This window comes from Oncorhynchus mykiss, chromosome 17 (assembly GCF_013265735.2).
Source record: "Oncorhynchus mykiss isolate Arlee chromosome 17, USDA_OmykA_1.1, whole genome shotgun sequence".
NCBI classification, from domain to species: Eukaryota; Metazoa; Chordata; class Actinopteri; order Salmoniformes; family Salmonidae; genus Oncorhynchus; species Oncorhynchus mykiss.
This window is the reverse complement of record NC_048581.1, coordinates 3,805,756-3,818,998: the sequence shown is the minus strand read 5'-3', so window position 1 is coordinate 3,818,998 and position 13,243 is coordinate 3,805,756. Positions and strand designations below refer to the sequence as shown.

The window sequence follows — 13,243 nt, the reverse complement described above, 5'->3', positions numbered from 1 at the left end:
CCAATAACATCTGCTAAATATGTGTATGGACCAATAACATCTACTAAATATGTGTATGTGACCAATAACATCTACTAAATATGTGTATGTGACCAATAACATCTGCTAAATATGTGTATGGACCAATAACATCTGCTAAATATGTGAATGGACCAATAACATCTGCTAAATATGTGCATGGACCAATAACATCTGCTAAATATGTGTATGGACCAATAACATCTGCTAAATATGTGTATGGACCAATAACATCTGCTAAATATGGACCAATAACATCTGCTAAATATGTGAATGGACCAATAACATCTGCTAAATATGTGAATGAACCAATAACATCTGCTAAATATGTGTATGGACCAATAACATCTGCTAAATATGGACCAATAACATCTGCTAAATATGGACCAATAACATCTGCAAAATATGTGAATGTGACCAATACAATTTGAATAATTTTGCACGCCCAATTTTTCAGTTTTTGATTTGTTAAAAAAGTTTGAAATATCCAATAAATGTCGTTCCACTTCATGATTGTGTCCCACTTGTTGTTGATTCTTCACAAAAAAATACAGTTTTATATCTTTATGTTTGAAGCCTGAAATGTGGCAAAAGGTCGCAAAGTTCAAGGGGGCCGAATACTTTCGCAAGGCACTGTATGTAATGAACAGACTAGGTCTATACTGCTTCTACATGGTGTAACAATACATCATGTAGATGTATATAATGAACAGACTAGGTCTATACTGCTTCTACATGGTGTAACAATACATCATGTGGGGACACTACTTTTCAAAAGTTTGGGGTCACTTAGAAATGTCCTTGTTTTTGAAAGAAAAGCAATTTTTTCGGGCCATTAAAACAACATCAAATTGTAGCTGGAAATGGCAGATTTTTAATGGAATATCTACAAAGGCATACAGAGGCCCATTATCAGCAACCATCACTCCTGTGTTCCAATGGCACGTTGTGTTAGCTAATCCAAGTTTATCATTTTAAAAGGCTAATTGATCATTAGAAAACTCTTCTGCAATTATGTTAGCACAGCTGAAAATTGTTGTTCTGATTAAAGAAGCAATAACACTGGCCTTCTTTAGACTCGTTGAGTATCTGGAGCATCAGCATGTTCGATTACAGGCTCAAAATGGCCAGAAACAAAGACCTTCCTTCTGAAACTTGTCACTCTATTCTGGTTCTGAGAAATGAAGGCTATTCCATGTGAGAAATTGCCAAGAAACTGAAGATCTCGTACAACGCTGTGTCCTACTCCTTTCACAGAACATCACAAACTGGCTCTAACCAGAATAGAAAGAGGAGTGGGAGGCCCCGGTGCACAACTGAGCAAGAGGACAAGTACATTAGAGTGTCTAGTTTGAGAAACAGAAGCCTCACAAGTCCTCGACTGGCAGCTTCATTAAATAGTACCCGCAAAACACCAGTTTCAACGTCAACAGTGAAGAGGCGACTCCGGGATGCTGGCCTTCTAGGCAGGCAGAGTTCCTCTGTCCAGTGTCTGTGTCCTTTTGAATAACAAACTGAAAGACTAATGAGCATCCTAAGGAAATGACATTGATTAAAATAGTAAGAATAGGATGTAATATCCAACCAGAAATATAAGCTTGTTTTACTACAGTCTTTGTAAACAATATAATTGTACCCAAAAAATTGTCAAGTTAGTTGAAAATGTTACATGTAAAATATGAAATATCAAAACCAAATGTTCCCCCGTTTGTTATAATAATTAACATAGTGAGGCATGGGATGGAATAATAACATGTAAATGTTCCCCCCTGTGTTATAATAATTAACATAGTGAGGCATGGGATGGAGTAATAACATGTAAATGTTCCCCCCTGTGTTATAATAATTAACATAGTGAGGCATGGGATGGAGTAATAACATGTAAATGATCCCCCGTTTGTTATAATAATTAACATAGTGAGGCATGGGATGGAGTAATAACATGTAAATGTTCCCCCGTTTGTTATAATAATTAACATAGTGAGGCATGGGATGGAGTAATAACATGTAAATGTTACCCCGTTTGTTATAATAATTAACATAGTGAGGCATGGGATGGAGTAATAACATGTAAATGTTACCCCCTTTGTTATAATAATTAACATAGTGAGGCATGGGATGGAGTAATAACATGTAAATGTTACCCCCTTTGTTATAATAATTAACATAGTGAGGCATGGGATGGAGTAATAACATGTAAATGTTCCCTCCTTTGTTATAATAATTAACATAGTGAGGCATGGGATGGAGTAATAACATGTAAATGTTACCCCCTTTGTTATAATAATTAACATAGTGAGGCATGGGATGGAGTAATAACATGTAAATGTTACCCCCTTTGTTATAATAATTAACATAGTGAGGCATGGGATGGAGTAATAACATGTAAATGTTACCCCCTTTGTTATAATAATTAACATAGTGAGGCATGGGATGGAGTAATAACATGTAAATGTTCCCTCCTTTGTTATAATAATTAACATAGTGAGGCATGGGATGGAGTAATAACATGTAAATGTTACCCCCTTTGTTATAATAATTAACATAGTGAGGCATGGGATGGAGTAATAACATGTAAATGTTACCCCCTTTGTTATAATAATTAACATAGTGAGGCATGGGATGGAGTAATAACATGTAAATGTTACCCCCTTTGTTATAATAATTAACATAGTGAGGCATGGGATGGAGTAATAACATGTAAATGTTCCCTCCTTTGTTATAATAATTAACATAGTGAGGCATGGGATGGAGTAATAACATGTAAATGTTCCCCTCCTTTGTTATAATAATTAACATAGTGAGGCATGGGATGGAGTAATAACATGTAAATGTTCCCCTCCTTTGTTATAATAATTAACATAGTGAGGCATGGGATGGAGTAATAACATGTAAATGTTACCCTCTGTTATAATAATTAACATAGTGAGGCATGGGATGGAGTAATAACATGTAAATGTTCCCCCGTTTGTTATAATAATTAACATAGTGAGGCATGGGATGGAGTAATAACATGTAAATGTTCCCCTCCTTTGTTATAATAATTAACATAGTGAGGCATGGGATGGAGTAATAACATGTAAATGTTACCCTCTGTTATAATAATTAACATAGTGAGGCATGGGATGGAGTAATAACATGTAAATGTTCCCCCGTTTGTTATAATAATTAACATAGTGAGGCATGGGATGGAGTAATAACATGTAAATGTTACCCCCTTTGTTATAATAATTAACATAGTGAGGCATGGGATGGAGTAATAACATGTAAATGTTACCCCCTTTGTTATAATAATTAACATAGTGAGGCATGGGATGGAGTAATAACATGTAAATGTTACCCCCTTTGTTATAATAATTAACATAGTGAGGCATGGGATGGAGTAATAACATGTAAATGTTACCCCCTTTGTTATAATAATTAACATAGTGAGGCATGGGATGGAGTAATAACATGTAAATGTTCACCCCTTTGTTAATATGTGTTGGCAATACTTCACTTCATGGTGAGGCATGGAATAATAAAACATGTATATTTTGTCAGGCTGAATGTTTGAAATATGAGGTGATTTGAGTCATGCTTCTTCAGTAGTGGAATAAAGACAATTAGCGCTTGAATGTTGTCAAGAAATACTGGAGTGATGTAGGATTGTCAATCAAATTGTTCATAGACCAATTTTTGATAGTCCATGTGTATAGGCTGCAAGTACGTTGAAATTAAGTTGTTTTCAAATCGCTGAGCACAACCACCCGAAGAAGACGTCTTTTCAACCAAAACCGACCATATTGGATGTCAGGTCTGGTCTTATTGTCAACGTCTTTTTAACGACATTTTGCCATTGTTAATAAGACTTTGTTATTAACTGACTTGCCTAGTTAAATAAAAGGTTACATTACTACAATGTTAAAACATTGTACATTGTGACATCATTAGAACACTCCTACTACAATGTTAAAACATTGTACATTGTGACATCATTAGAACACTCCTACTACAATGTTAAAACATTCTACATTGTGACATCATTAGAACACTCCTACTACAATGTTAAAACATTCTACATTGTGACATCATTAGAACACTCCTACTACAATGTTAAAACATTCTACATTGTGACATTATTTCACTGATTTCATGAAACAAGTCCTTCATAAATGTATTTTCTGATGTTTAAATCACAGATATTTTATCAGAGTATCTCTTCCAACATTGATGACAGCTATGAGGTTTCTCTCCTGTGTGTTCTCTGGTGTGTAGTCAGATGGCTAGATGAAGTAAAACTCTTCCCACATTGATCACAGCTATAAGGTTTCTCTCCAGTGTGTATTCTCAGGTGTGCTACCAGGTTGCCTGCATGAGCAAAACACTTTCCACATTGATTACAGCTATATGGTTTCTCTCCTGTGTGTGTTCTCTGGTGAATAGTCAGATTGCTGGATGTAACAAAACTCTTCCCACATTGATTACAGCTATAAGGTTTCTCTCCTGTGTGTGTTCTCTGGTGAATAGTCAGATTGCTGGATGTAACAAAACTCTTCCCACATTGATTACAGCCATGAGGTTTCTCTCCTGTGTGTGTTCTCTGGTGAATAGTCAGATTGCTAGATGTAGTAAAACTCATCCCACATTGATCACAGCTATGAGGTTTCTCTCCTGTGTGAATTCTCTGGTGTGATTGTAATGTATATAATTTGGAAAATGTCTTCCCACATTGATCACAGCTATAAGGTTTCTCTCCTGTGTGTGTTCTCTGGTGAATAGTCAGATGACTAGATGTTGTAAAACTCATCCCACATTGATCACAGCTATGGGGTTTCTCTCCAGTGTGAATTCTCTGGTGTGATTGTAATGTATATAGTTTTGAAAAGGTCTTCCCACAGTCAGAGCAGCTATAAGGTTTCTTTCCTGTGTGTATTCTCTGGTGTGTTTTCAGGCTGCTTGGAGCATTAAAACTCTTCCCACATTGATCACAGCTATTACGTTTCTCTCCTGTATGGATTCTCTGATGTCTTTTGAGCTCTGCTGAAGAGGTGAATCTCTTCCAACAGTCAGAGCAGCAGTGAGATGTCTCTTCTGTGTGAAATCTCTGGTGCACTTTCAGTGAACCTGATATTGAGTAACTCTTCCCACGGTCAGAGCAGTGGAGAGATTTCCTCCCTGTGGGTTTCCGCTTGAGATGTTCTGATGTGGAGAGATTCTTGTCTGCCTCGTCAGCTTCGTGAGGTTGTTGAGGCTCCCCAGTGGATCCACGATTGTCACGTCTCTCTCCTGTGTGAACAACAAGTCAAACAGATGGTTAAAAAGGCCCACAACAACAGAAATCCACTGTTTATTTTTTTTTAGCTAAAAAGGTGATTCCCATGACGTGGTACAACAATTTACTTTCTTAATGAATGTTTACATTATTTTACAAACTTATTTGACAATCAGTGAACAACAGTCACACTTTGTCTTGTTTTTTTTTTTACTTTAGTTGTAAAGTTGATGATTCTAGAATATCTATATGGGCCCTTTTCTGTGTTTGCTCAAATTTGCCACACGAGGACGATGTGCAATTTAGTTGCAGAAACTTCTCCCCGCTGAAGAAGAAACCACTAGTTATGGATGTAGAGATAGATGGTATATCTACGTTGAGAAAAAATGGTGAGTGACGATTGTAGTTTTCCACAATGTATTCTGAATATTACCACACATTATCAGCGCAAGATCAGGATGCTGCTGAAGGAAACTCACATTAAGCTCTGTGTCTATTCACTAATTCACCACCGTGGGGGGGAAACTCAGGGGAGTTCTCATAGGCTGACAGCAAAAATAGCCTCCATTTACAGGTTGCTTATGAGTGCATTTCACACTACTTTTGGATTCTATCGTTTGTCCTGATTAATATAATGTTTAAGCAGTTTATACTTTTTTAAAAACAACAACATTGTAATACATTTTAGAATAAGGCTGTAACAAATGTGGAAAAAAGTCAAGGGGCCTGAATACTTTCCGAAGGCACTGTACACTGAATATGGAAAACATGACATTCACCTGGATCCACCTGGTCAGTGTATCAGAGAAGGGTGAAAGGTTAAGAGTTGACCCTGAACTGACAACCAGTTAGCAAAATAAAAACAATCCCAATAAAAAGCTGTTTCAGCTGAGATCTATTTGTTTTGCATCAACGGGCTGCATCTCAATCCACCAATCATCTGTCTTCTCACATAAACGTCTGTAGCGCCCGAACAGCTTGGGCCTAAACACTGATACTGAAACCCCCTCTGTGGAAAGGCAAGTCTCTCATACAAAAAACACACATACAGTACCAGTCAAATGTTTTGGACACGCCTACTCATTCAAAGGTTTTTACTAGATTTCTACATTGTAGAAATGTCTTGTTTTAAATGCTAGGAATCTTAGCGCAGTAGACATGCTCATGTTATTTATATTAGTGAGCTGCACACAGTGGACTTCCTACTAGGGCTAGGGTTAGGGTTAGGGGTTAGGGTTAGGGGTTAGGGGTTAGGGTTAGGGTTAGGTCAGGGTTAAATCTTTATTTTCTACATTGTAGAAATAATAGTGAAGACAAAATGAAATAGCACATGTGGAATCATGTAGTAACCAAAATAAATGTGTTGAAACAAATCAAAGTATGTTATAATATATTATTATATTATTATTCTTCAAAGTATTTATAATATTAATAAATAAATTGTCAAAGCACTATAATTAACAGGTGTGCCTTTTTAAAAGTTAATTTATTTCATTTCTTTCCTTCTTAATGCTTTTGAGCCAATCAGTTGTGATGTGACAAGCTAGGGTTGGTATACAGGACACAGCCCTATTTGGTAAAAGACCAAGTCCATATTATGGCAAGAACATCTCAAATAAGCAAAGAGAAATGACAGTCCATCATTACTTTAAGACATGAAGGTCAGTCAATGCAGAAAATGTCAAGTTTCTTCAAGTACAGTTGCAAAAACCATCAAGCGCTATGATGAAACTGGCTCTCATGAGGACCACCACAGGAAAGGAAGACCCAGAGTTAGCTCTGCTGCAGAGGACAAGTTCATTAGAGTTACCAGCCTCAGAAACTGCAGCCCAAATAAATGCTTCACAGAGTTCAAGTAACAGACACATCTCAACATCAACTGTTCAGAGGAGACTGTTTGAATCAGGCCTTCATGGTCAAATTGCTGCAAAGAAACCACTAATAAGGGACACCAATAAAGAAACTTGCTTGTACCAAGAAACACGAGCAATGGACATTAGACCGGTGGAAATCTGTATTTTGGTCTGATGAGTCCAAATTTGATATTTTTGGTTCCAACCCCCGTGTCTTTGTGAGACGCAGAGTAGGTGAACGGATGACCTCCACATGTCTGGTTCTCACTGTGAAGCATGGAGGAGGAGGTGTGATGGTGTGGGGGTGCTTTGCTGGTGACTCTGTCTGGGATTTATTTAGAATTCAAGGCACACTTAACCAGCATGGCTACCAGAGCATTCTGCAGCGATACACCATCTCATCTGGTTTGCACTTAGACTATCATTTGTTATTCAACAGGACAATGACCTAACACACCTCCAGGCTTGGTAAGGGCTATTTGACCAAGAAGGAGAGTGATGGAGTACTGCATCAGATGGCCTCCACAATCACCCGACCTCAACCCAATTGAGATGGTTTGGGATGAGTTGGACGGCAGAGTGAAGGAAAAGCAGCCAACAAGTGCTCAGCATATGTGGGAACTCCTTAAAGACTGTTGGAAAAGCATTCCAGGTGAAGCTGGTTGAGAGAATGCCAAGAGTGTGCAAAGCTGTCATCAAGGCAGAGTGGCTACATTGAAGAATAACACTAACACTTTGGTTACAACATGATTCCATGATTTATTTCATAGTTTTGATGTCTTCACTGTTATTCTACAACATAGAAAATAGAAAATAGAAACATAGAAAATAGTAAAAATAAAATAAAAACTTGAGGCGGTAGTAGGAAGTCCACTGTGTGCAGTTCACCCTGCACTAACATAAATAACATGAGCATGTCTACTTCGCTAAGCATCCCAGTAAAGCAATTAAAACAATCAAGCATCCCAGAAGTGCTAAAATAGCCCACGTTAACATACAGTGGGGAGAAAATGCAAAACCGGCAGTGTTTCCTACTTACAAAGCATGTAGAGGTCTGTAATTTTTACTTAAGCCATGCAATAAAATGCAAATTAATTACTTAAACTTAAATTGGATTTTTATTTTAGATTCCGTCTCTCACAGTTGAAGTGTACCTATGATAAAAATTACAGACCTCTACATGCTTTGTAAGTAGGAAAACCTGCAAAATCGGCAGTGTATCAAATACTTGTTCTCCCCACTGTATGTAGCTTAAAAAACAACAATACTTTGCTTGTAACAGTTGACATTCATATTCTGACTATCTCTGAAACTCACTTAGATAACACCTTTGATGATACAGTGGTAGCAATACATGGTTATAACAGCTACAGAAAAGACAGAATTTCCAAAGGTGGAGGTGTGGCTGTTTTATATTCAGAACCACATTCCTGTAACGCTTAGAGATGATCTCATGTGAAATGAAGTAATATGGCTACAGGTTAATCTGCCTCACCTGAAGCCCATTCTGGTGGGAAGTTGCTATAGACCAAGTGCTAACAGTCAGTATCTGGATAACATGTGTGAAATGCTTGATAATGTATCTGATATCAACAGAGGTATATTTTCTGGGTGATGTAAATATTGACTGTCTTTCATCAGGCTGCTCACTCAAGAAAAAGCTTCAAACTGTAACCAGTAACTGTAAGCCGGTTCAGGTTATCAGACAACCTACCAGCATTGTTACAAACAGCCCAGGAATTAAATCATCAACATGGTTTGATCATATCTTTACTAATGCTGCGGAAATGGGTTTTAAAGCAGTATCCAGATCCATCAGATGTAGTGATCACAAAATAGTAGCCATGTCTAGGAAAACCACAGTTCCAAAGGCTGGTCCTAATATAGTGTATAAGAGGTCAGGCTGGGCCTAATATAGTGTATAAGTGGTCAGGCTGGGCCTAATATAGTGTATAAGTGGTCAGGCTGGGCCTAATATAGTGTATAAGAGGTCAGGCTGGGCCTAATATAGTGTATAAGAGGACAGGCTGGGCCTAATATAGTGTATAAGAGGTCAGGCTGGGCCTAATATAGTGTATAAGTGGTCAGGCTGGGCCTAATATAGTGTATAAGAGGACAGGCTGGGCCTAATATAGTGTATAAGAGGACAGGCAGGGCCTAATATAGTGTATAAGAGGACAGGCTGGGCCTAATATAGTGTATAAGAGGTCAGGCTGGGCCTAATATAGAGTATAAGAGGACAGGCTGGGCCTAATATAGTGTATAAGAGGACAGGCTGGGCCTAATATAGTGTATAAGAGGACAGGCTGGGCCTACTATAGTGTATAAGAGGTCAGGCTGGGCCTAATATAGTGTATAAGAGGACAGGCTGGGCCTAATATAGTGTATAAGAGGACAGGCTGGGCCTAATATAGTGTATAAGAGGACAGGCTGGGCCTAATATAGTGTATAAGTGGTCAGGCTGGGCCTAATATAGTGAATAAGAGGACAGGCTGGGCCTAATATAGTGTATAAGAGGTCAGGCTGGGCCTAATATAGTGTATAAGAGGTCAGGCTGGGCCTAATATAGTGTATAAGAGGTCAGGCTGGGCCTAATATAGTGTATAAGAGGTCAGGCTGGGCCTAATATAGTGTATAAGAGGTTATTCAAGTGATTCATATGTTGTTGATGTGAATAATATTTGTTGGTCCGTGGTGTGTAATGAGGAGCAACCAGATACTGCTGGTCTGTGGTGTGTAATGAGGAGCAACCAGATGCTGCTGGTCTGTGGTGTGTAATGAGAAACAACCAGACACTGCTGGTCTGTGGTCTGTAATGAGGAGCAACCAGACGCTGCTGGTCTGTGGTGTGTGATGAGGAGCAACCAGACGCTGCTGGTCTGTGGTGTGTAATGAGGAGCAACCAGACACTGCTGGTCTGTGCTGTGTAATGAGGAGCAACCAGACGCTGCTGGTCTGTGGTGTGTAATGAGGAGCAACCAGACGCTGCTGGTCTGTGGTGCAATGACTTATCAACAGCTCTAACAACTTGACCTCCACTAGAGTCAGTGGGGGGGGGGGGGGGGGGGGGGGGGGGGTTGGCTGAGGGTTGGCTGAATATTATACAATGACTTATCAACAGTTCTAACAATTTGACCTCCACAGGAAATCTACACTGGTAGCTATAGAAAGACCCATATAATATATCACCATTGATTCCTGAAGAATAGAGCTTATAAACGACTCATGTTTCAACTGTCTCACCCCATCAGAAACCAATATATACGCCTGTATGACGCCACTGTTTGTAAACAAACACTGTATAGCTTCAAAATTAGGTTAAAACTCTCATTATGACCTCATGAATGAATTCTAGAATATACTATATATTCTAGAAACCTGGTTAAACGATCATTATGACCTCACTGATTAATTCTAGAATGGCCAGTCCTTGTATTCATAGTGAATTCAGGGGGAGGCCCTGAGCTGAACTCAAACCTGGGTCCAGTGACTGTCAAGTCAACACCTTTTAACTGTTACGCCAAGATGTCTGAACTTCTTGATGAGGTCGCTAGGTGTTGGGTTATGGTTTCTACAATATCGTTCTCTATGAATTTGAGAGTGGTTACACTTCTCCTTCCCCCATCCCTCGGCTGTTAACCAAGTCTCTGGGCAGCCATTTTGTTGCTGTTTAAATCCGAGGTTGCCCCTTTAAAAAAAAGCCACAATCAACCAATCTTGGTTGTGGTAATAAGATGATGGATGGGGCTGGAGAAATGTAACTACTCTCAAATTCATAGACAGACCGATGGATGCAAGGACTGACCATCCATGATATCAACATTATAGTTTTAACCATGTTGAGGCGAAACAGTGTTGATTTACATTGTTTCTTAACATTGGAGTAAAAAAAGCTTATTTGGGTTCTGATGGGGTACAACAGTTGAACTAAGCTCATGAGGCATGTGTTATATTCTTCAAGAATCAATGGCTATAAATTAATAATTTACAAGTAATAATATAAATGTAGCATTTGCAGATTTCCGCTTTAACACCAAACATCAGTTCAACAACTGCAGAGTTTGTGCCTCTGTTTTTAAGACAGTACTTACTAGTGTTAATCGAGGAACGGTTTCTCAAAACCATCTTACTGCTAACTTCATCGTTAGAACCATTGGATGCCTTAAAATGCCTTTGGGAAACCGGGCCCAGATATTCAGTTTCCTCATCTTCTTCCTCCTCCTTTTTCGACGTGACAGTCATCTCCTCCTCTTTATCTTCCTCCTCTTCTTTTACTGTAACATCCTCCTCCTCTTTCACTCTGAACGAGTCTTCCTCTTCTTTCACTGAAACGTCTTTCTCTTCTTCTTTCACGGTAACAGCCTCACCCTCTACTTGTTTTTGTATTGTAACTGCCTCCTCTTCCTCTTTCATGAGACCCTCTTCCTCCGTCCAGCAGACCTCCTCTTCTTTATCAGGAGAGTAGTTTAGTGAACTCATTGTCGGAGATGTTAGCTAGCTATGCTAATGCTAACTTAACCAGCCAGCTAGAAGACCAATAATAACAACGCCGTAAATGGGATAACTAACAAGACGACAGAAGTGTGTTTAAAACCTAGTGGCTAATAAACACTAAAGCCTCTAAAGATCTTTATTGGTTCGTCTATTTTGTCTAGCAAGCTACCGAGGTGTCTGACTAACTGTTGTTGCTGTTGAAAGAAGCGTTCCGTCCACTAGATTATACGTCACATCAGCAGCATCGCCTTAAAGTTTCAGACCGCCATCTGCTGACTGGAGGGGGTAACGCAGTTGAGTAAAATGTATATTTTATTTTCAGACAAAATGTTAAAGGGTAAGAAGTTTTTTCTTTATCACCTTTCTTTATCACCTGGAAGCAATGAGCCCAATCAGTCCTCCATGACAAACAAAATCGTAAACAACAGAGTAGGCGCATAAGTGCTTAGTTTTAGGGTTATGCTCAGGTTAAACAAATTGATACTTCATAGTTCAAAAGTCTTATTCCTGAAGACTGTAAAATATGACAGAAATGTGTATCTTTTAGGCCTAAAGATATAACGGGGCGTTAGGGTAGCCTAGTGGTTAGAGCGTTGGACTAGTAACCGGAAGGAATCGTTTTATTATCTGTAGTAGAAAGCGATGGGTTAGAAGAAGCCTAAATAAAATTCATAGTTAAACAAAACATCCATTTATGTCCAGCTATGTCTATATCTAACATTATCCTGCAATGGATGTTACAATGGGGTAATATTACGTCTGTCTTCTTCTGATGCCTCTTAAGCAGGTTGATGTTTATTGTCATGAGTCTCGTCTTGTCGGCAGAACTGACAGATTTCCGCTAGACGGACCAGCTGGAGTAAAAATGTGCGATATTGTAAAAATGCATGAAAAAACTAATTTAATGTTAGGATTAGGCATTAGGGTTAGCAGTATGGTTAAGGTTAGGGTTATTTAAGGTAAGGATTAGGCATTAGGGTTAGCAGTATGGTTAAAGTTAGGCATTAGGGTTAGCAGTATGGTTAAGGTTAGGGTTATTTAAGGTAAGGATTAGGCATTAGGGTTAGCAGTATGGTTAAAGTTAGGCATTAGGGTTAGCAGTATGGTTAAGGTTAGGCATTAGGGTTAGCAGTATGGTTAAGGTTAGGGTTATTTAAGGTTAGGTTTAGGCATTAGGGTTAGCAGTATGGTTAAGGTTAGAGTTATTTAAGGTAAGGATTAGGCATTAGGGTTAGCAGTATGGTTAAAGTTAGGCATTAGGGTTAGCAGTATGGTTAAGGTTAGGGTTATGTAAGGTTAGGGTTAGGCATTAGGGTTAGCAGTATGGTTAAGGTTAGTGGTATTTAAGGTAAGGATTAAGCATTAGGGTTAGCAGTATGGTTAAGGTTAGGGTTAGCCATTATGGTTAAGGTTAGGGTTAACAGTATGGTTAAAGTAAGGGTTAGGTATTAGTAGTATGGTTAAGGTTAGGGTTATTTAAGGTAAGGATTAGGCATTAGGGTTAGTAGTATGGTTAAGGTTAGAGTTAACAGTATGGTTAAAATAAGGGTTAGGTATTTGCAGTATGGTTAAGGTTAGGGTTAGCAGTATGGTTCAGGTTAGGGTTAGGCATTAGGGTTAGCAG

General features: G+C 38.7%; 1 protein-coding gene across 1 annotated transcript; it reads right to left on the bottom strand.

Moving 5' to 3' along the window:
- Positions 1-4,031: 4,031 nt before the first annotated feature.
- LOC118936460 (zinc finger protein 501-like) lies at positions 4,032-11,868 on the bottom strand. Its single transcript, XM_036948673.1, has 2 exons — positions 11,217-11,868; positions 4,032-5,286 (listed from the first exon to the last, which is right to left on the bottom strand). Exons 1-2 carry the CDS (start codon positions 11,602-11,604, stop codon positions 4,238-4,240), a joined length of 1,437 nt encoding a protein of 478 aa, XP_036804568.1. The 5' UTR covers positions 11,605-11,868; the 3' UTR covers positions 4,032-4,237.
- Between the last annotated feature and the right edge of the window lie 1,375 nt (positions 11,869-13,243).